Source organism: Nanorana parkeri, unplaced genomic scaffold (genome assembly GCF_000935625.1).
Source record: "Nanorana parkeri isolate BGI_ZX_2015 unplaced genomic scaffold, ASM93562v1 scaffold412, whole genome shotgun sequence".
NCBI classification, from domain to species: domain Eukaryota; kingdom Metazoa; phylum Chordata; class Amphibia; order Anura; family Dicroglossidae; genus Nanorana; species Nanorana parkeri.
The window spans coordinates 651016-675776 of record NW_017306680.1 but is presented as its reverse complement, the minus strand read 5'-3'; the positions used below and the strand labels follow the sequence as shown (position 1 = coordinate 675776).

General features: G+C 42.8%; 1 protein-coding gene across 3 annotated transcripts in view; it reads right to left on the bottom strand.

Moving 5' to 3' along the window:
• RANBP3 (RAN binding protein 3) overlaps window positions 1-24417 on the bottom strand; it is a 34594-nt gene extending 10177 nt beyond the window's left edge. Inside the window, exons 1-8 of one of the 3 annotated variants that reach the window (XM_018559684.1) lie at window positions 24310-24417; window positions 14337-14392; window positions 10478-10514; window positions 10297-10383; window positions 5157-5230; window positions 4988-5051; window positions 4475-4567; window positions 4290-4396 (exon numbers count right to left, since the gene is read on the bottom strand). In XM_018559684.1, the coding sequence (XP_018415186.1) occupies window positions 4290-4396; window positions 4475-4567; window positions 4988-5051; window positions 5157-5230; window positions 10297-10383; window positions 10478-10514; window positions 14337-14392; window positions 24310-24331 (540 nt within the window). In that variant the 5' untranslated portion in view covers window positions 24332-24417. Of the gene's footprint in view, window positions 1-4289; window positions 4397-4474; window positions 4568-4987; window positions 5059-5155; window positions 5231-10296; window positions 10384-10477; window positions 10515-14336; window positions 14393-24309 lie in introns of those variants that run through there. The other 2 variants (XM_018559683.1, XM_018559685.1) reach the window with 2 other exon arrangements.
• Window positions 24418-24761: the final 344 nt, after the last annotated feature.

Genomic DNA, 24761 nt, shown 5'->3' with positions numbered 1-24761 from the left:
CAGCCAAGACACAACTATAGAAAGAGATAGGGCTTAGTAAAAATTAGATTCCTAAATATTTAGAAAATACATGTACTTACTGGCATCAAATGAGGCTGTAATATCCCCTTGACAGAACTTTAGGAATGAATAGCCAGAAGACCAAATTGGCAGCCTTGCAAATCCGAGAAAATTGTTTTTTTTACATCAAGAAGCACTCGCAGACCGAGTAGAGTGTGCAGTGATAAATGGTGGAACCTAATCATTGAGACCGTAAGGATGGATGAAATGGCAGTGCACCATTACAGGGTTCATCCAAAATTATAAAAAGGGAAACAGTCTTCCTGAAAGAAGTAGTGCCAGGGAGATAGACCCACACAGCCTGCCACATAGCCTGTACCACATCGAAACAACGGAAATAAATTTCCATTTGGTGAACTGGAGCCAGACAGAGGGGTGGAAGAACAATGTCCTAGTTGAGGTGAAAGGCAGAAACTACTACTACTACTGAATGCTGAGCCTGGTGTGAACCCAGTTTGCCTGAGTTCACCCAAGTCTGCTTAAAACTGTGATGGCAACAGGACTCCTACAGGGGTCCAACAGGCTGGCATCCATCATGAGGATTTTGCAAGAGATGAAAAGGAAGGACTTTGTCCAGGGACACGAATGATTTCTCCAAGGACGACAGGATGTGTTGTAGAAATCCAAGATGGGGCTGATGCCCCCTGTAAATTTGCGAACTGTGAACAGGTTGAAGTAAAAGCCCTTGTGGATCAAATGGTACCGGGCCGCCCAAGGAACGTGTGCGACTTTCCATGGACGAGAGGTTTAAGGTCGTGACAAACTGCAGGCGAAGCAGCGCGGCGCACAGGCGAGCGCCGACTCGCGGTCCTTCGCCTGCAGTGTGTCTAGTGAGTTCCGATCCCCCGCTCTGCCCGGCGAGAGCGTGCGTAGCGCAGCGCCGTGAAATGAAAAAGTTAATCTCCAGCCAATCACAGCGCGCGATGCAATGAAGGCATCACAAAGCGGCAACACGCGACCAGCCAATCAGATCACTCAGTTCTGAGTGATCAGTATCTGCCTGTGTCTGTATTTGCCTGTTTGCAAATGTGTCTTGTCAGTCCAGAGAAGTGTCTGTGGTATGTTCATACAGCCTAGTGCTATCCTATCCAGCACTCAGGCACTTTTAGCAAAAAATAAAGACATTTATCTACATTGAATTATAAAATGAAATATATTATATATTACATGATATGCTTAATTATTTATTTTATTAATATTAATTAATAATAATTTAAAAATGTATTATTAATTAATTATTCATTTGATTATTAATAAAATAAATACAGATACATATTTAATGTTATATATATATATATATATATATTATATTGCCGCCCACACAGTGCTGGTGACATTCATTTTTTGGTGTAACCCTATTTTATTTTGAAGGCATATTTAAAAACAATTAAAATTATTAAATCAAAACAATCTAAAATATAAACAATCAATCAATCGATTGTCTAGGCACATGTACTCAGCACTGCTCTTAGGAGTATGCAGTGGACATAAAGTGGTTGCTAACCTAATCTGTTTATTATTCTATTGGAACTCCTGTATGGTTATATGATGCTGTTCCTGCATGCAAGATTTCTGATCCTACACAGTATTTTGTACAGAAGCTTGTATGTATAGTGCTGTGCCTTTTTGTACCATTGCTCTTTCTTGTATAGTACTGTGCTTTTATATGACAATGTGTTATCTTGTACTGTACTATCCTTTATCATGCCATTGTTCTGTATTGTATTGATTTCAGTCAATAAAAGTACTGCGGGGCTGAATACTGAAAAATGGCCTGGCCAGGAAGGGGGTGTAAACACCTGGTCTTCAAGTGGTTAAACATAGACATCTTCCACAGCAACAGTAAACACAAAGAAAAAAAAAAAAAAACAACAACAACAAAAAACAGTAAAGTGAGAAACCGCAGGGCCCAGGTGATGGCCCACTTTTGTACATAATCCTCACTATATGGTAAGCAAGGCCAATAGGTGCTTGGGGAAGGCACACAGCTTGTCGGAATGTTCCCAGTCCCCGTAGCAAGAGTGTTGAAAAAGTAGGTGCAATGGTTAAGTCTTGCAGCCTTAAGTGCTTTAAAAAAGGACCTAAAACTGCCAACAGCACCAGTAGAAGCAACAGATGTATCCTCTAGTTGTAGAGTGGTGTGCACCGCTTTGATAAGAGCCAAGATTGTCTTTTTGTTTTACCTAGGAGTGATAGCAGCAGGCTGCGACTCCTCAGGGGAAAGCTCATTACTAAAAGTCTGTGGCAAAAAAAAGGTGCTAGAAAAAAAAAAAAGCTAACAGAAAATACATCTATTCTCCTAAGACACAAGCTAAAAATGCTCACAGTGAGTTTTTGTTTTGTTTGCCAGGGTCCTATCCTCCAATAGGCGGCAGTAAAACCTAAAGGTTAAGGACTTCCTGGGTCCCTCAGTGTATGAGAAAAAAAAAAAGAGCCAGGAGTAGAGATAGAAAATGTGTGCAATGGCAATGTGGACAATGTTGAAAGTTAGAATGTCTCTGTTAAGAGAAAACAAAACAGTGATCCAACCTTAAATGTCAGAAGGCCAAAGATGTTTGAAGTAACCAAAAAGTTTTACTGGCCACCTTCAAGCTACCAACTTCCTGAAAGTTAGTACACTTCTGCCTGTGTCTCTCCAAATAATGCAGCAAAGTTAATTTACCCATTATGAGTAAGGGTTACCGTCACATGGAAAACATCCACAACTGTATCCTATGTTCCAACTTATAGAAAGCTGGAGTTTACAAAAAGGTTGCGTTTAGCTCTTCAGGGGAGCCATAGAAAGCGGACCAATAAAATCTATTGCCACAGGTACCTTTTGGTATCTACTCTATGCATGACCTGGTTTAACCACTTCCACTTCCCATCCGCGTCTTTAGACGTCCTCCATGCTCGCACGCGCCCCCGGCACGCACGAGCGGGAACCCGCCAGGATTTTAAGCGGCCAGCGATGGCCGTTTACATACAAGCGGTCCGGCATCTGTAAAAACACCCGATCGCTTGTATGTCCATCCGTCCCAGGCGATGTGGCTCTGTTCACTGAGAACGGAAGGAGATCTCCCTCCGCTCTCCTCCTGATCTTTGAATGCAGAAGTGATGTATATTACATCACTTCCGCATTCCTGTCACTCTCCGGTACAGAAACCGGAGAGAAGCTGATGAAGCAGATCTGTGCTTCATCAGCTTCTCTGGGGGTCCCTAGGTGACATTAGAGGTCTTACAGACCCTTGATGTCTCCATAAAGGGGACCTGTAACTGTAATTTGTTATCACATAGGAGCACCCTATGTGATAACAATAAAGTTAAGTGTAAAAAACACTCACAAAACCAAATTTACACACACAAAACAAAAAACACAACATTTTTAAAAAGTCCCCCACCCACACATAAGATGCGCAAAAATGCGTTACATGCGCCTACACGAAAAAACTGTGATTGCTCCAATTATGCGGCACGTGTCACATATCGCCACGAACGTCGAGATTAGAGCAATAATTCTAGGGCTATCAATCACTGATAACACTAAACTGATGAGCGGTAAAATCTTGTAAAGCGTTGCCTATGGCAAATTCTGGCTATGGTGTTTTTTGCGATTTCGCACAATTTTAAGGCTTGACATGTTTCGTGTCTATTTACCCGACGTGACCCCGCCTTTTATATTTTACCAAAAAATTGTGTAAAAATAATTGTTTTCTAAAATAATAAAAGGGAAAACCATTTTTCTTTTAAATATTCGGTACTTTTTTTGTTATATATATAAAAATAAAAAAATAAAACCCCCAGTGGTGATTAAATACCACCAAAAGAAAGCTCCATCTGTCCGCAAAAAAATGGTATAAAATTAATTTCAGTACAGCGTTGCATGACGGAATAAATGTCAATCAAGGTACCGCAGCGCTGAATACTGAAAAATGGCCTGGCCAGGAAGGGGGTGTAAACACCCCGGTCAGCAAGTGGTTAAAATGTGCCTACAGACAAGGAATGCCAGTTAAAAGAAGCCTTATGAGATGCATTATTAGGATGGTAAAAAAAAATGCTCCTCATATTGGTGTCAGTTTGTCAAAGTAATTTTGTATTAGGCAAATTGTATACATTGGCAGCCACCAACCTTGCTACTGTATGGGTAGTTTCATATTTACATTAAACCTATCAAATTATTTATTGTACATTGTTATATTGTGAAATCATCATGACATAAGCACATGCACACAAAAATAAAGACCACTTACTTTATCAGAGGTAAGTGTTGGGGCAGCTGCACTTAAAATGGGTTTATTCGAGGATGACGCACATGGCTCAGAGGACACACTGATGCCATTTGTCCCACTGTTGAAAACTGTAGAACATAAAGAAAATCTGTGAGCGTTTCAATTCATCCAAGGAGAAGTAGACATAATAAAATATTTATACTAACATTGTGGTGAGAAAGCTTTAGGCTGTGGGGCCTGCAACACTGCTGGACGTAGCACACTGCGTTGCTGTTCCTTAGGTTTCTGGCTGGGGAGTCCTAAAATGTGCAAGACAAAATATTGCAATGACACTAGATATAGTGGTAATCAATTTACCTGTTAAATACACCAAGTATTCGAGTTCACTTGAAGTCACAGAAATAGGATATTTAGACAGATACGCCCGTTCATTTTTATAGTCTTACCTCCACTTTCCTATTATAGCAGTTATACAGTGTGTCTCAATATGACTGAAGATATATTTATATAGTTATTCAGGATTGTCAAGAAAAAATAAAAGGGTGCACAACTTTAATTGGACTTTAAACAGTACATTAAAAAGCAACTGTAAAAAAAAAAAAAGTCTTAAAATTAGCTTATGAATAGGGACACAACACAACAGAAATGAAGACAAAATACAAACTGAACACAATAAGGCATATGGTGTCATGCATTTGAAAAAGCCAAGTAATAAATACCTGCACTGGGAGCTTGCCCATGGATTAACGTAGGCGGTTTTAGCCTGAACCCACTGGATTTTTCCTCTAAAAAGATATGTTGTTACTTAGTTATCAGTATGATCTCATTTAGTTTTAGAGTTCTAAATATTTTTTTTAAGATGGCTGTAGATATTACGATAGGTTCAACGTGTAAATCGGAGTCTGAGTTACCAGTGGATGGCTGACAGAAGCTGGATGGCATGAATACATTGTTCTTTGTTACTGTGGATAACACAGATTTTAGATATTGTTATAACCTCTTGACTTTAGTGTAAATATAAGCTGCCAATTGGTAGCATTTTACGCAAATAGCAATTGATGTACATATGCTCAGCTTTATTAACAATTTGTAAACACAGTGTGTAGATTTGTATACAACTTGAACTCCAGGCAAAACTTTTATCAACCCTTACAAAAAGAGGCTACCTCCGCACTGCAAGGGTTAACAGCTTGTTTTTGTCTAATTTACAACCTTAGATTCTCCATGCAGCTTGTTTTTAGACGGTCCTTCCAGCCTCTCTCTGCTTTTCTGCAGTGGTCTATGGCCCCCTAAATCATCAGGTCTATACATAGTGTATAGACGTGAGGACGCTGAGGAAGATTCCAATGCTGCAGTGGAGAAGGAGACAGACTGGAGGTAGCGATGCGACTACCTTGGAGCTTCAGCTAAGTATAACGGTTATTCTTGACCCTAGACACAAATGAGCACATAACCCTTGCAGTGTGGGGGTAGCTTCACTGCAAGGGTTAATCAAAAGTACACAATATCAGGTTTGAAGGTGCACATGAATTGGCAGAGACTCCCATTAACTTTACTGAATTATTACCAGGGTTATCATTTGGTTTGAAAACTTTACTCACACATGGTATTCCTTGAAGGTGGAGATAATCAGATAAGAACACAAAATTTCTACGCTGCTCTTCCTCGCTAGTGCAAACGGATATATTTTATAGCAGCTGGCATTATCAGCTACGTTTAGAGCTAGGTTGCCCAATATAGATAGTACTGTGCAAAAGTTTTAGGCAGGTGTGAAAAAATGCTATAAAGTAAGAATGCTTTCAGAAATAAAAGTGTTAATAGTTTATTTTTTTTATCAGTTAACAAAATGTAAAGTAAATGAACAGAAGAGAAATCCAAATAAAATCAATATTTGGTATGACCACCCTTTGCTTAGAGCATTTCTCTGCCTCCAAAACACAGCGAGTCGAGTTAATGCCAAAGAGCTCAATTTTGGTCTCATCTGACTGCAGCACACTGAGGGGTCAGGTCCATGTTAGGACACCTTTGTATGTACAAACAGCCCTTCACTTGTAAAAGTGTTGGCACACCTTTATGCAAAAGGATTATCAGAGGTATTAGCCGACATCTGACTTTGAGCCCTGTAGGCTTAGTGAATTTTAGGTTCTTTCTGGGGATACCAGGTAAATGCCCCCAGAACCAGTTAGTTACCCATGGCAACAAGGCTGTCCTCTGTGTCTTTAGAAAGACATGTTGCATCTGTGTAGCAGTAATGCAACTTGGCCCAATATAGTGCAAGGCCTCAAGTACTTACAAGCCCAGTTAGCTGGAGGTGCCCATCTCCCTATAGACAGGAGGTGGAATTAAAAGGGAAATTGTATCCACTTGGTGCTTTAGGAGCAGGAGTGAGAGAGAGAGTGGGATGACCCTTCCTCTAGGCTGAATGGCAGTAAAGAGTAGAGAATGCACAGCATTTCAGCTAGTGGATGTGAGCACTTGATACCTCACCCTTAACACGGAGAAAAGACGTCCAACCTCCTAGGACACCAGCAAAAGACTGACATGCTACGCATAGGAGCTATTATACAGGGGCTGGTTTACAATCTTTCTGTTTGCCAAAGTCCCAACATCCTGGCCCAACTGTTTATGTATTTCTGTGTCCATCAATAGGCAAAAAATAAATACTGCAGGAAACAAAATTTCTGGGCCATTTCAACAGTATTCTGCATTTACACGTTCACCAATCCACCAAAAGAAACCTCTACCTTTCTAAAAAAAAAAAACCACAACAAACACACCCAATGTGAATCCTTTTCTGGTTCATGAGGCCATTGAAGAAAAAAAAAAAAACAAGGTAAACTAAATGCAAAACTCACTTGCAAGAAGAATCCTCTGAAAAAAATCAGGAAGAAGCAGGTAAGAATACCGAGGAAAATTCTTAGCTCCTTACTCCTGACGCTAGGCAAAAAACTGGAGACTTCTCAGTAGGTGGGGGGTTTGGCCACCGGCAGGGGCCGCCCCTAGGCTGTAATTGGTCTTTAGTTTTTTTGTGCCTAGCGTCCTTCTCCTGCAGGTGGCGATATTACCCTACAGTACATGATCTCCGATCTGTTCCCTGTGTCCTTCAATGAACGGGAGAGAAATATGCTCTTCACAAAAGGTATAACCTTTAATGTGACTGACACTTCACTTTGGTCAAAGCTCCTGCTCTTCCCCGTATCATCAAAGGTTACCCTCTTCACATATTATTAGCCAGTAAGCTGCCTATCATAGTGATGGGTCATTCAAAATCTTTGTGAGCCAGGAGGGAGCAGGCAAGCTCTGCAACTACTAGGAAGTTTTAAAGATTTGCCCAATCAGAATGGCCTTCACGTACTCAAAGTTGCATGTACAGGCAAATCTCTGTGCCTGCACTTTTCATTTATCAGCATTTTTCGACAGTCACTTTAAAGCGGGCAATACATAGTCCAATATAGGCTTATCACCCATTGTAAGGATTTGGGTTTGTGTTGACCAAATTCAAATGGAGTAAATGTCATTAAGCAACAACTTTGGCTGTATCTGTAAGAATATATACAATACCAAAATATTATTAGGAACACGACTTGCTATACGCAGATCTTTCATCCACTGCATAATGTACTTTAATCAATACAGCCATAATGCTGCACAAATACATTAACCTCTTGAGTCCCCAAGTCTTTTTCTCCCTTAACCCCAAGATTTTTTTTCCAGTCTCAGCGATGTCTAGGTTCCGCACATTATACTTTTTTTTACCTAAGGTTTGTAGTCTAACCCAACGTATTATACAACCTGTTTTTTTACAAGGATAGATAGGGTGTTGATTTGGATACTTTTTTTTTATTTTGTTTTTATTGGGAATAGTAAAAGAAACTAGATCTAAAAATGCATTTTCCTGTCATTTTTCCCAACACAACATTTACATAATTTGCATACACCATATAGCTACCCCAAAACATAATCAAAGTCCACTGATTAAAATGATATCACAGTGAAATTCTTATGTAATGTAGCTGAATGATAAAGCTCAAAGTAAACACGTTTTAAAATTAGAAGAGCTTTAATCCCCTTTCAAAAAAAAAAACGGTTTGTGTAAATTTCAGAGTAATATTAAGATAGGGAACTTTTTCACAGGTTTGCAATCGCTAAAAATTCGAATGACACTGAGTGAAGATTTAATGCTTCCACAATATAAACAAATGTCATCCAGATAATCCAATGTCATTGTTGCAAGCTATGGTTTAATCTGGGAAATAAATTAAAATAAAAAAATCATCAAAAGAATAAATGTAGTATTACAAGTTTTTTTTCATAGTGTGTCTGGATGTGGCCAGTTGAGACCTGATCCAGAACCCCATGAAACTGTGCCGCAGCAGATCACTTCTGAAAAGCTGCTGTCCCAGCACTGTTTTAAAATGGCACTGGGGACTCAAGTGGTTAATGAAAGTCACCAGAAGTTTATTTACTCACTTTTAAGTGATAAAACACTGTTGGGGCCACATGTTCATTCTACTACTGATGCACAACTGAGAGCTGACTGTTCTTCACACATCGAGAGTCAGATGAAATCTGCACTAGAAAAAGGCTCCCTCCCAAATGAGTCTCTGCCGGACTCTGACGGCTTAGACCTGATGGCCCACTTCAGTTCGACAATGGCTGGTCTGAAGAAAGCGGTGCCAATCTCTTCAAGAAATACAGTGAGAAAAAGGTTTTGGTGCGACTACTACTCAGTGCAGCATTATGGTTGCATAAGCTTTTGTGGTAATTATAAATACTCAAAAGAAAATTAAAATTGACCAAAAACTTGTTTGTTTTTTAAGTTCATAAATGGATCTATTTTTATAACAGTTTCATTACAAATATTAAATACATATATTTGTTTGCAGAACATGTAGGCCATCCTAAGAAAGCCTAGCAATGTCTTATCACTTGCTGACTGACTAACTACAAGACTTGGTAGGGGCAGTATCCCTTTTTTTTTAGCTCCGTGTATGCTGTGAACAGACCTAAAGCGAAAGAGGTCAAATTATACAAGCTATTCATGTTATTCACAGCAAAGCAGTAAATCACTGCATCTGTAAATGTCAATTATGAAATATTTGTATGCGATATTTCAAAATGATCTTACTTTCATAAGAAAAAACATTTTTTTACGCAAGTAAAACTTTTTTTTATATAAAGTATTGACACAGCAATAGGAAGCATGAGCCCAGGAACTGACTCTAGAAAGCAAAGTGGTATTTGCATATTCCCAGGCTTTAGGGGGTCTAGAAGGCATGTATAGGAACCTTCAGCTGCTTGCTTCTCATACTATTGTGGCTGTAGCCTATATATATATTATATGAAAATCAATGTTAGGGTCTGCTTTAAAGTGTGTATAAACCCATAATCCATTCTTCAGTATGTTTGGCATATATAACTCACTCTCACTATATAAAGTGCTCTTAAGCAAAAAATGTTTGCAAAACTGCTGCCAAGTCTCTTACCTAGAGATCCTGCCAGTAACACCACTTCCTGTTGCAGGCTGCCAATGCTAAGCTGCTGCCTCACAATTTGAAGCAGCACTGTCAGCTTCACCTTCATTTGGTCATAGAGCTTCCAATCAGATCTACAATAGGGGGTGCATAAGTAGCCCAAAGACCAACTGCAGGCTGACCATACTTTTGCTTATTACAAAGTAGTGGCTTAGAATTGTCAGTCTGCATCAGGAGGTGCCATTACTGGCAGGACCTCCAGTAACAATGCAGCATATTAACAAAAAAATTTACTTATAGTGAGGCATGATGCCAAACTAATTTTTCATAATATTTTAGGTTCACAAACACTACCGTCACAACTGCAACAACCTATAAAATTTCACATATCACAATGACAATTTAACTGAAGAAAAGAAAAAAAGAAGAAAGGAAGAGTGTACCGAAAGACAATTTTTCCCTATGGACAATCACGTTTTCTGAAAAAGGTTTTATAGTCACACGACTGATAACGTTTCCCCCCACTTTTTGATTGACCGGTAAAAAAAATGTACCTGACTGAGAAGGGGGAAACTGTGAAAAGGATGATGTCCGTTCTCTTTTCGGTGGAGGGCAATAACTTCCATCCTCTTTATCAGAATCTAAGCAGAGAAAGCAGTGATAGGATTTAATTCTCTTATGTACTATAATTAGTAGCAATGACAAGATTTCAAGCAAGAAGCTATTTTGTCTTACCATCACCTTGCTCTGGACTGGATCCATCTGCAGACCTCTACAATGGGAAGAGTAGAGAGACTATTAGAGCAAATAGTTATATATTTTACTCAACTGCATTGCTGCACAAAAGTCTTATGCATTTTAAATAATAGAAGACAAAAAAAATTGTCCGATTTATTTTTCATTTGGCTAAAGCTGGGCATACACGGTCTGAAAGTAAGAAATTGACACGATTCCTCCATCAACACAAACAGCGTGTCGATCGAGGAATTGCCACTGTTTGCATTGTATTCCGACAGGTGACACCGACACCTGCCAGAATACCCAATCAGAGTCGGCAGCTCATTGGCTGCCGGCTCTGACCGCACAGAGATTTTCCATCCAGCTCCTTGGATCAGCTGATTGAGGAGTGCCGGCTGAAAGGGGGCCGAAAGCACCACACACTGCGAATCTCAGCCAGTACATTGAAAAACCGGCCGAAATTTGACCAGTGTATGGGCACCTTTAGGCATTGGTGCAAAAAAAAAAAAAAAAAAGTGAGATCTCAGTAGGCATAAAGCCCAGTGCTTCATTAAGCAAATCTAAAAACTAGGTGCTGATGATCAATGAATGGGTCAAGCATCAAGGCAAACTGTTCATCATCAAGATCTCTTAGGCCTCATTCACACTGCCGTACAATACGTTGCGTATAGATGCGTGCAGCGTTTTCCCCCCATATGAAGCATATGCAAATAAATGGCCCCATACACATAGCTGCTTATGGAGCCATAAAAAAAGAAATTAACCCAAGATGCGCCCGGGCTCCATAATTGCGTGTATACGTGCGTACAGTACATTCAAATTTCTATTAAGAATGTTGCATTCTGGGATTGCATACAGTGCAGGCATATACGTGTATATACGCAATATACAGTTTTGCTCTTGCGGTGTTGTGCATGAGGCCTTACAAGCATAATCGCACAGCCGGCAGAAGTTTACAGATGTGCTGTGTAAGTTGTAATTTGAGGTTGGAAAAAGCAGTGGTCAGCAACAGGAACTAAGTGTAACAAACAGGAAATACATCAAGATTACTTCCCTTAGACATTGAGAAGCGTCTGGCCTGGTATCAGCTCCATACTGGAAGACACCACTGAACCCTTGGTATACCAATCTACAATCTGAACAAGTCTTAGATCAGAAGTGATCATGGAAGAGTAGCTACCAAAAAGATATTTTCAGGAGTGGAAACAAAAGCAAAGGACTTACCTATGCAATTAAAACACAAGGACTGGAAGGCAAAAAAAGCAGGTGCTCTGGACCAGTAAATCAAAATTCAATATTTTTGGCTCTAACAGAAGGCACTTTGCCTGCCAAAGGGCTGGTGAATGGTAAATTGACGAATGTCTACAAGGCCACGGTGAAGCATGGTGGAGGTTCCAAGCAGGTTATGGGCCGCGTTTCTGCATAAATAGTTTGTGATTGGTTCAGAATGGACCACTCAGTGCTGAGTAGAAGATCTGTATTCATCATGCAACACCAACTGAGGTGTCAGATCGGTCCCAACTACATTCTGCAGCATAACAATGATGGAAAAACGCAACCAAAACTTTAAAAAGCAGGTTAAAAAAAACAACAAGAAACACACACCTACCCACACAACACTATCTGCACTGAAAAGATTAAAAAAGGAATCCTGCAACAAACTGTATGGTCTTTTCAAAGCCCTAATTTTGATCATAATCAAGCTGGTCTGGGACTACTGGCAGAAAGAGAAAAAACTACCACATGTGTACCTTTAGAAAGTGCGTGCAAGCATACCCAAGAGAATTGCTGCTGTTTTTAAAGCAAAGGATGGTCACACCAAATATTGTTTTTGTTTATGTTTTTTTTTCACTGTTAATTGCTCTAGAAAGGTTATGGAATGATGAAAAAAATTGTACATAAAGTTAATACAAAGTTCAAGCAAGAAAAAGCATTCATGTTTATATATGGCAGTCCTAACATAAGCACTTGATTGTAAACATTTCAGAGCAAACATACTTTAAAACTGCAAATAGAAATTGGCTTAGCTAAACCAATCCTCAGACCCTCAGCTACAACCAAATACTGGTCCTAGAAACTGTGATGGAGACATCAGAATATAATTCCTGAAGTGCAACGTCCTACATAAAAGTACTGCGCTTAAAAAATATTGCATAATAGCAAGGAAAAAAAAAAAAAAAAACGCAAGAAAAAAGTATAGCCAATATAAAAGTTCCTATATACGCTGATCAGCCATAACATTATGACCACTGAGAGGTAAATTGAATAACATGGATTATCTTGTTACAATGGCTCCTGGAAGTGGGTGGGATATATTAGGCAGCAAGTGAACATTTTGTCCCTGAAGTTGACGTGTTTGAAGCAGAAAAAAATAGGGCTAGATGACTGGGTCAGGGCAACTCTAAAAATGCAGCTCCCCAGACTGCAGTGGTTAGGACCCACCAAAAGTGATCCAAGGGAGGCAAGTCAACAACATGGTCATGGGCGTCATTGACAGGGTTAGTGATGCACATGGGGAGCAAAGGCTGGCCATGTAGTCATATCCAATAGAAGACCTACTGTAGCTAAAATTGCTGAAAAATTTTATGTCGGTTCCGATAGAAAGGTGTCTGAACACACATTGCCTCGCAGTTTATTGTGTATGGGGCTCCGGAGCCGCAGACCAGTCAGGGTGCCCATGCTGACCCGTGTTCACTGCCAAAATTATAACAATGGGGACAGGAGCATCAAAACTAGACCATAGAGTAATTGAAGGAGGCCTGGTCTGATGAATCACATTTTTTTACATCATGTAGATGGCCGGGTGCATGTGCATCGCTTGCCTGGGGAAGAGATGGCACCAGAATGCACTATAGGAAGAAGTGCATTCTGGTGCCCAAAGCATCACAATGCCAAGCTGGCGGAGGCATGTTCTGATGGGAATCTTTGGGTCCTGCCATTGATGTGGATGTTACTTTGACACTTACCACCTACCTAAACATAGTTGCTGACCAAGTACACCCCTTCATAGAAACTATATTTCCTCATGGCAGTGGTCTCTTTCAGCAGTATCAGTCAGTGTACCCATTGCACTCCTTACCGCTTAATCCGTGATGTTAGGTTGGGTGCATCAGTAGTCGACGGATGGCCACCGTCCGAATAGAGTATAAGGAATTATGGACACCGGCACTCCAAGGTAGAGAAATGTCTTTTATTGACGTATCATTCAAAGATTTACACTTATTGCAACGTTTCGGGGTCACACAGGATCCCCTTCATCAGGCAGAACGTTCTGCCTGATGAAGGGGATCCTGTGTGACCCCGAAACGTTGCAATAAGTGTAAATCTTTGCATGATACGTCAATAAAAGACGTTTCTCTACCTTGGAGTGCCGGTGTCCATAATTCCTTATACTCTTTCAGCAGTATAATGCGCCCTGCCACACCACAAAAATGGTTCAAGTTGATTTGCAGAACATAATAATGAGTTCAAGGTGTTGATTTGTCCTCCAAATTCTCCACATCTCAATCCAATCAAGTGGAATGTGCTGGAAAAACAAGTTAGATCCATGGGGGCCACCTTCCAACTGACAGAACTTAAAGGATCTGTTACTGACGGCTTGGTGCCAGATACAATAGCATACCTTCGAAGTGGAGTCCACGCTTCGAAGGGCCAGGGCTGTTTTGGTGGAAAAGTCAAAATTAGAAAGGTAGTCATAATGTTAAAGCTGATTGGTGTAAGTAACCACTATTTTTCCCCACAGATGTAAGAAGCCAGTCTGTGATTCAGTATGCAAAAAAGGCAGTGATGAATCTTGATAAATAGATGCAACCTAAACTGAAAAAACACAGATTTGTGGATATTTACTTTTCATTACCTTTTGGGCTTTGTCTTTTTGAAACACAAACACTGGAGGCGCTAAGGCTGGTTTGTCTGGGGGGAAAAAAATAAAAATCTAAATTTAGCATTCACAAAACCAAAACCACATGATAAGATAATCAGAGAAGTTACGTTCGTTAACACCTTCTAGATCGTTTAGAACCCCTTAAAAGGCCAGAGGGAGCAGGTGCCAAGGGCTTGGAGTGCATTCTGTTAAGGCAGCGTGTTCATTTGAATGGTAGTGTGCTAGCTTGCAATGAACTGCAATGCAGACGTATTGGGGTGAAATTCAAAATAAGTGGCTACTCAATGGCGGGAATTTATCATAGCAATTGCGAGTGTTTGAAAAATATTTGCACCAGATTTATGAAGCTAGTGTAATATTGTTGATAAATGAGGTTTAATAGACTCCAGGAAATAAGTGGTCATGGGGACTTCTTAAAAGGAGAACTATGAGGTGAGTGCTTTTCACTCACCTCATAGTTCTAGCCAACCTGTGACAATGAGACTGTCACAGGTCGGCTCAGTAGATCGGGAAGTGAGCAAACACATACCGGCGTTTGCTCACTTCTCGATCCTGTCACAGCTCTCTGCCGTGACGGGGGAGTGGCTGGATTCCCCCTCCCCGATCCTCCAGCGCTGACTGGCGGAACGGACCGGGGACGGGGCGGGTACAGCTGGCTCTGCTTCTAGATAGGCAGAGCCAGCTGTCACTCACGCAGCTGGGCGGATCCAGACATAATTGTCGGGATCCGCTTTAGCTGCGGCGTCTCAGTATACCGCGAGCTGCAGCTCGCGGTATACTGAGCTTAGGGTGACTGGAGGACGCTAGTTTGTGTCCTCCTGTTACACTAAGGAGAACTGTGGGGAAAAGCTCTAACCCCATAGTTCTCCTTTAAGTTGTGATTGTTTCCTTAGGTGATGCTCCAGTTTCAGACAGACCAGAACAAGTGCAGATAAAAACAGGTGCAAAAAACATGCAGTTGACAAAGTAGTGCAAGCTCTGATGAAAACAGGGGCACATGTTGACAGACAGATTTGCACATTAAAAAAATATGATCTAAGAGGCTAAAACTGTTGCAATTGCTTTGATAAATTCCCCCCAATGTATGTAAAAAGCGTTACTGAAACACAGTAATTTGAATGGGCCTTGAAACTGAGGCAGTCAGCCAGGTGTAATGTAGCCGGGTATTTTCATAACATAGTGCACCTCACCCCTGGAGAGTGGCTACTTTTGTTCCCCATGGTCCCCGTGTGTGTGTTGTAAAGTAGTCACTACTACAAGCTCACTCCGGTTATGGACTACAATCTCATTAAAAATGAGTAAACTAAACGTGAGATTGTAGTCCATCACAGGAGTGAGCTTGGAGCGGTGGCTACTTTACAAAACACACACAGGGACCATGGAGAACAAAAGTAGCCACCCTCCAGAAGGAAGGACAGTGTCAGCACCAATTCAGAGATGATTTGAGGATCTTCAGCTGAGTGATACACAAAGATACATTTTTGTTAATAGTTAAAGTACTTTGATGTATTTTTAAGGCTTACTCCTGAGATTAATGTCACTTTAAGCAAAGCATCTGACAGTTACAACGGGCTGTAGAAACTTTTGAACATGTTCTGTGAGTTAGGTATGTGGTCTTGTCTCATCAGATAAATGGGTGCCAAGTTTTTAACACAAATGGATAACACTGCATTTCTCACTAATGTACTTGTACTTTTCAGGAAATAATCTGCAGCTAGCACACGTCTGACAACAGATCGCACCGAAATAATTCAAACTAGATTTGAAGAACCGTGGACCTGACGGTCCACATAATGGATGGCATGCATCAGTTTTGTATGTTTTGGTCTTCATCATTGCAGGGTATGAGGTGGGAATCAATGGCTCTACATTTAGAATGGCTGTGCTATAGATCAGCTCTGCATGCACAGTTGTATATACTTTCGGTAAATACTTTCGGTTTTAAAGGAAACCTGTCACGAGAGAAATATATGTACATTGCTATTGCTGACTCTCTTGAAAATGCTGCCTACTTGGCTGTCACGTTGAGTTCAACATTTGGAGTCGCTGACCTTGAACAAGCTAAAGAATCCTGATGGTTCACTGTTGCATTGTTCTAGAACAGGGGTCGGCAACCCCCGGAACGCGTGCCCAGCTTGGCACGGGAGGCCACATCTGCTGGCACGCAAACTCATTTTTTTGTTCGCATTTGACATCGCATTTGCATCGCTCGAGCCGGCGGTCAAATTGAAGTCCCACCCACCTCCCTCACGTGGCCAGATGACGTTCATGCGCGGAGCCGCACTGAGGAGGCCGTCGATGATCTGTTCAAGGTCCTGCCTGGTGGATTCTTTACGTGCAGCACGCAGGACGGAAGGAGGAGAATCTCTCACCCACCTGCCGGACTGAGCGGATCTTCTGTTCCCCGTCTGATTTTGTCACCATTGTGCCCATCGTCAGAACACAGTGCACAGAGCCTTCTGATCTGAGGTCTGCCAGGCATCATGTAAAAAACCTGTGTTTTATGAAAGTGCAGTGTTTAGGGCTACTCTGGAGTTTTAAGGTAATACAGAAACAGGGATCACACTAAAACTGCAAGTCCAGTTTCCTTTTTTAGTACATGTAAATATTTTGTGTGAGCAATAGTTATTACATTTTTTCACTCACAGTTGTGCTGCTAATGGCAAGGTAATCAAATTCAAATAATTAGTGAGTTTAACTTATTATTAGCAGTACAACTATGAGTACAAAAACTGAAATTTACTAATACTATGGTGCACTATTGTTCAATGGCACTCGGTTGTCTGATGGTTGCAAAAATGGCACTCGGTGTGTAAAAGGTTGCTGACCCCTGTTCTAGAACAAGGATTTGGAAGCACTGGAGACGGGCAACTAGAATTTTCAGAAGCCAAAACAATTACCCTACATATTTCTTTCTTGACAGGTATAATTTAAGAAGGTATGCAGCACTTTGCATTGTTTTTAGAGGAAGAGCTTTTCAGTTGCTTTTGGCTTAGGACACCCTTACTATCCCATGTGTGAAATGTGTACTAAAGATAACATTTCTTGTTACCCATAGATACCATTTTCCAACAGTCATCTTCACAATAACATGTCTCAGGCCCCTGTCTGTTTTGATCAGCAGGATCCATGCATAGATCCCCTGCTGATTGGAGCAGTTCTGAACAATGTCACAATGATGATATCCATGTGTGTCAATGTTTTTTTTTCGCCATCTGTGCCTCTCTATGCAATGCAGGGAGATCATGGCTGGTGGGAGGGACTGGCAGGTTGCTACATGCCTGAAAACATCACATCACCCTGCCTCAGTACTTCTATCAAGTGCTCTCAGGGTGGTGTCAGTGTAGAGGAGTGGGCAGACTGTATTTGCATGCAGAACCCATGAATAAAAACTGAAATCCTATGAAAAAAAGGGTGGGCCAAGGACAGGAGAGAGCCAGATGATGATGGATGTTTCCCAGGCAGGAAATTAGGCGGCCTCTAACTGACTTGCTACAGCTTCTAATGCACATTGTGAAAAGCTTATTGTGTGCAGTGAAATCAGAATAAGCTATTTCAGTGCAGGGGAAGTCTGTACAACTATTTAAGATTAAAAAGGGAAGACTGCAGTTCAGCTTTAAAGCAGAACTCTAGGATTTTTTTTTATTAACCCCTGCAGTGGGGCTACCCCCCACTTCAAGTGTTAAGTGCTCGTTTGTGTCTAGGGACAAAAATATCAAAGATATACTTATCAGAAACTCTGAGCCGGCCAGGCCAGCTGTCACAGCACTCCCTCCAGCTTGTCCCCTCCTCCGCAGCACATTGGAATGTACCTCAGCCTCCTCACATCTATGCAGAATGTATAGACCTGATGATTTACAGGACCTTAGACCGCTACAGAGGGGAGGGAGAGACATTCCAGGGACCCGTCTGAGAAGAGACCAGCTTGGAGCTTTGAGTGGGTATATCCTCTTTTTTTTTTTTAACCTAGGCACAAACGAGCAATTACCCGGGGGTAGCCCCACTGCAAGTTAAATAACTTTTTGGGTGGAATTCAGCTTTAGCCTTCATTCACACGGGTAATGGCCCTGTATGTATGCATGTGAGATAGAGACCCTAGATTGTAAGCTCCTTGATGGAATAGACTGATATGAATGTGCAGTATTTAAAGCCTAGTTCTCAACTGGTGGGTTGTAACCAAAAAGAGGGTCGCGTTCAGTGGGTCACCGCATCCCTTCCACTTTTCCTCAGCTTCCCCCTAGCGCAACACTGTCAGTTCTCTCGCCCAGCAGCATTTTAAAATATGCTGCCTGGTGCCGAGTGTCAACTTGACTATGCTTGGACTATGGCCGCGAGGGAGCTCCATTCATATGTGCATTGCTTACAACTCCCTCAGCGTCCTGTAGAGATGTCTGGACTGGCGTGACATCACATTCTGGCTCCTGTCACCTCTACACGGCGTTCAGGGGAGCTGTACAAGCAATGCACATATGGATGGAGCTCAATTCAGCAGATTGTGTCAGTGGTTGTTTATTATGTCAGTGTTTTTAAGGGCCTGTTCACACTAGTGCAGTGCATTAATTGCATAGTACCGTGCGATTAAAGCACTGTACCATGCAATAACACCTGCATTTCATTGCAGTGTGACTTGGGGTGTGTGACTTAATGACTAAAGACATATGTGGGTCCGAAGGTTACACAGGTTGAGAACCACTGACTTAAAGCATTGTATAAAACACGGTCAGCACTATATAAATATCTGCAATAAATACATAAAATACTAAAGCAAGGCACCTGCACCAAAGTGCACCATTACGAAAAAGGATCAGGTGTGGTTTTAACCACGCTGAGGCTAGTTGGCAAACCATTCAATATTAATGGACTGCTTAAAAAAAACCATACACTATATTACCAAAAGAATCGGGACGCCTGCCTTTACACGCACATGAACTTTAATGACATACCAGTCTTTGTGCACTGGTGCGCAGTCATGTTGGAACAGGAAGGGGCCATCCCCAAACTGTTGCCACAAAGTTGGGGGCATGAAATTGTCCAAAATGTCTTGGTATGCTGATGCCTTAAGAGTTCCATTCACTGGAACTAAGGGGCCAAGCTCAACGCCTAAAAAACAACCCCACACCATAATCCCCCCTCCACCAAACCTTACACTTGGCACAATACAGTTACAATACAATACAAGTACCGTTCTCCTGGCAACCACCAAACCCAGGCACGTCCATCGGATTGTCAGACAGAGAAGCGTGATTCGTCACTCCAGAGAACACGTCTTCACTTCTCTAGAGTCCAGTGGCGGCGTGCTTTAGACCCCATTCACACTGAGCGACATGCAAATCGCGCGACTTTGAGCGACGAGCGACATTGAGCAACGTGTCGCGCGACATCTTCCTATTGGGCTGTATGCAATCAGGAGCAATATCGCTCAAAATCGCTCTAAAAAAGGGTCATGTAGAAGCGACAAGCTACCAGCGACGAGCTACAAGCGATATTGAGCGACGAGATGTGAACAGCTACATTGAAATGTATTGGTGAAGCTACATAGAGCGATATAGTGCGGAAATATGAGCGATATCGCTGCAAAAATCGCGCGATAAATCGCTCAATGTGAACGGGGCCTTACACCACTGCATCTGACGCTTTGCATTGTACTTGGTGATGTAAGGCTGGGATGCAGCTGCTCGGCCTTGGAAACTCATTCCATGAGGCTCTCTACGCACTTTTGTTTTGCCAATCTGAAGGCCACACGAAGTTTGGAGGTCTGTAGCTATTGACTATGCAGACAGTTGGCGACTTCTGCACACTGTGCGCTTCAGCATTCGCTGACCCCGCTCTGTCATTGTATGTGCCTTACTACTTCGTGGCTGAGTTGCTGTTGTTCCCAGTTGCTTCCACTTTGTTATAATACCACTAACAGTTGACCGTGGAATATTTAGTAGCAAGGAAATTTTACGGATGGACTTATTGCACAGGTGGCAACCTATCACGGTACCACGCTTGAATCACGGTACCACGCTGAGAGTGACCCATTCTCTCACAAATGTTTGTAGAAGCAGTCTGCATTCCTAGGTGCTTTATTTTATACACCTGAATCCAATGATTTGGAGGGGTGTCCCAATACTTTTGGCAATATAGTGTATGTTAACACATTGCTAAATGTGAACCTGACCTAAAAGTAAACCAGTTAGGGCCACCAAGGTGAATCAAGTAGTGCTTGCAAGCATCTGGTCCATTTCGGTCTCATTAACATGAGAAAAAGCCGGCATGTACAGCTCCGAGTACGGCCGTATCGGGCAGCTCCCGGGAAGGACAGTTGCTGCGTGTGATTAGTACGCAGCCCCTCTCTATGGGAGTACGCAGCCGTACGCCGCCCTACGCTCACCCGCCCTGCACGTCCATGCGAGTGTCCGTACTCATACTCTGACAGGATGGATCCTGTCTGCGTCTGAACCTAGGACACCAGCACCTGTACGGACCTGCACTTGTTGTGAGCGTAGGGCCGCGTACTCCCATAGAGAAGGACAGGAGCTGCGTACTAATCACACGCAGCACCTGTCCTTCCCGGGAGCTGCCTGATACGGCCGTGCACGCAGCACAGAGCTTTATGTGTCAGCCTTTTCTTGTGTGAATGAGGCCTTCAAATACTTTGCTTTAAAGTAGAACTATACTGATCTCTGTGCCATGCACTCCCTCGCCGTCATCGCCTGCCTGAATTCTTCTGAGTTCGGCATGTTTGCCTATCTTGTGAATAGGAAAACAAGAAACCTTAGTTGCATAGGAGCCAATGGGGTGGATTTACTAAATGCAAACAGGCTGTTCACTTTGCAAGAAAATGTTCCCTTCGCTTAGTGAATGAGGTGACACTGTGCTGACTTCCAACATCCAATCATGTGCAAGCAAATATACTGTTTGTTTTTCCTTGCATGTGATTGGTGAATTCTGACCCGATTCACTAAGCAGACAATTTCAATGCAAAGTGAACAGCCTGTCTGCTATTAGCAAATTAATCTCACAATGTGTCTCTGCAATAAAAGAAAAAACCTGTTTGCATGTTCTTTTTTTTGGAAAATGGCTATAGATTCACTTTAAGCCTCCGCAGGCTCTGGACAATTTAATATGCAATTCAGGAGCCAGTCCGTCCAGTCCAGAAGCCAGCTCCATTGACAACAGCTAGAGAGAACAAAAAAGTTAGGCACCAGCTGTAATTGTTTAGTAGCATTGGGTACCTGGCTCCTGGGATTTGTCCAGCCTTGCATTAGATAACTAAACGTCAGGGCATGTCACCCAGGGCCCTGCATCCTCCCCAGGTTACAGCTATTCTTTCTTTACCGGAGTACCCCCTCCTGTAAAGAAAGTATAGCTGTAACATGGGTTTTTTTTTTACTTATTTAAAGGCAAGCTGTTGCTGTTGGCAGTGTCTCTGCCTACTGACGACAGCAAATGCTTTACCTACTGTACCTGCTATCATGGGGTGCAGAGGTTACAGATCAGGGGACAGATGGGTAAAGGCTCCACCATCAGCAGTGTGTGGAAAGCTTTAGAGGAGAAGCCAGAGTGGGTTGAGAGCAGAGCAGTGGGGTGGGGACAGGGGAAAAAAACATCCCTGCCATTCCTTTACCAAAGACCTCCTTGTTCAGGTAAGTGCTGCCTGCACAGAACTTCTAGGGGGCAGTGAAGTAACTGTTCGCCAGCCTGCTGGGGTGAATGGTCACAGTAACAGGAATTACCATTCTGATGCCAATTTCCAGCCCCTTTTCTAGCTCTGATTACAAGCTTCCACAATGCATACAGCAGGAACGTCCTCTATATAAGCCATTTGAGGATGGCCAAGTTAAACCCCTTTCCTTTCCAAGCCATTTTTCTGTTCTGTGATACCTAACCGCAGCCATTGTTTAGACTGTGTGATGCTGTCACTGGTCACAGCGATCACTTACTACAGAGCCACTTTAATGGGCTCTGTACACGCTTATTTTGATCTGCACAGTTCAATTGTAGAGCCATCACCATGTAGAGCTCCTGTGTGTGCAAGAGGGCTTAAAAGACTGGGCATGTCCTGGAGAGTGCACTGTCCTATTTATGTAGAATGAGCATACGGCAAGAGGTTGAAGTGGTATCCCTACATACCAAAAATCCTTATTAAATCCCCCGGAGAGAATGGGGTGGGGTAGGGTAGATCACACAGCCCTGACAGCAGTAGCTGTTCTTTCACAATAGTAAAAGAATGTGACCCATCTGCTGGCGTGTTGTAAATATACACAGCACTGGCAGGCAGATCATATAGCTACCACGACTGCTGACTGATCCTTTAGGCTGGGTTCACACTTAGGTGTATCGAATATGCGCGTTTGTCGTGTGTTTTTACCGCGATTCGCGGTGCGACAAACGCGTTTCCGAGGGCCTGGCTGTATTTCAATGGATACGCACGGCAAATACGCCCCAAAGAAGCTCCTGTACTTATTTGGGCGTAGGGTGTTTTGCAGCGCATTCCTACGCGCTGTAAAATGCCCATAGGCAATCATTGGTTTTCACATGTTGAGCGTTTTACAGAGCGTAGGAGCGCGCTGTAAAACGCCCAGGTGTGAACCAGGCCTAACTTGTGCTTGTAATGTGAATTAAAATGCTTGTCTCCAGCACACACATGATACCAGAGACTAGCACAGTCAGTCAGCCCTCAGTTGTTCACCTCCTTGTGAGCAGTGTGGTCAAACGGTCAACTACACGAGCTCAGCAACTGGGCCACTGATCAGAATGTCTAGGCGGAATGTTTAAAAGTAGTTACTTACCTGATCCCATTTCCCCAGAGGTCAGCACTCACCTCTCTCCCCCTATGGCTTGTGGACTATCCCCTGGCTTTTTCACATGTAATGCAGGGCCATTGGCCCTGCATTAGATGTGCCACGGTGGGGGGCAGGGATGCCACAGGCTCTAGTCTTGGAGCCTGGGGGGGAAGAGAGGATCAGGCAAGTGAGACTGCTTAAAAGAATCCCCCTAGACAAAAACAAGTAGTTAAGACTTTGCAGGGTAGGGGAAGTCCCGCAGCATGGTTTATTTTTATTCCAGAGATAGACTCTAGGGCAGGGGTCAGCAACCCCAGGCTTCCAGCTGTGCTTTAACTACAAATCCTACCATGCCTCTGCAGGTCATACTTGTAACACCTTATGGGACTTACAGTTCCACAACAGCTGGAGGGCCAGAGTTGCTCACCCCTACCCTAAGGGAAGTTATAAATGCTGCTACATGGACACACATTTGTATGCCCAGGGTTCAGTTTTAACTTTATATACCTTGGTTGACTTTACCCAATACTGTACTCAACATCAGCTTTACAGTTATACAGGATAGGCCTAACGCCACTAAAGATATGTACTGCTTATATAGTTAGGACCTTTAGTCATGAAGAATTACTATATGTGTGCGACGGGGAGACATTATTATAAAAAGGTCACCTGACTTTTAATTCTTGATTATTAACATGGGAATACAGACGACCCCCTAAAATGTAAACAAAGTACCTCTTCCAACACAACAGATTTCTCCTCACAGCACTAGACTGTGATCTCCTAGCCATTCATGGCATTGAATGAGAGATTCCCCCCTGGTACAAGGCAAGTTCCACCGGCAGGTGTCTATACAATGAGGCTAGAAGGAGCCCACTCAGATCACCAGGCTGACATTACCCCTCCACAAGCCCATATCAGACTGCTAGAGACTAAGTGAGCGGACAACGTGCTCACACAGGGGGGACGACACGGGGCCCGGCTGAGCAGAGGCCTGCAGTAAGCCAGGGGATAGTCTGAGCCGCGCCCCCAGCCTCTGCCTGCCGGGCCGGGAAGAAGAGCGCCCCTCCAGCCAAACTGCTCACACACTATCCTGGATGACCTCCAACCTATACCAGGCGCGTTTAACACCACCTGACGCTGAACTAACACAACCCCAGCTTTCTGCTACTTACCTTCGTTCGCTAGGTCCTCCATTTTACCGCCTCAGCCGCACCCACAATTCCTAGCGGCAGCTTTCACAGGCAAGGGGCGGGCTGTGCTGGGCGGGAACTAGGAGCAAGTCCACTCAGTTCGCCACACCCGGCATGTTGTTACTGCGCATGACTGAACTGTCATTTACGTACTGTCGTGAAAGCGGACTAGCTTCGGTTGAGTTATCTGGTCTGGGTTGGTTTAGTCTAATCGTGATTTAAATTCCACTACGTGTTAAACATTGTGTATCATAAGCGGTTGCTATATATAAAAAAAAAAAACGTTTCACCATTGTTGCATCTCGGTGTTGCTGATCTCTTTTTCCTTCTCTGAATCAGTTACCTGATGGTGACTAGTGATGGGCAGGGGCTTGGTGTGTACTCGGTTTATGTGAGTCCGCCCAAGCACATTCCTAACTGTGACTCCTAACCCT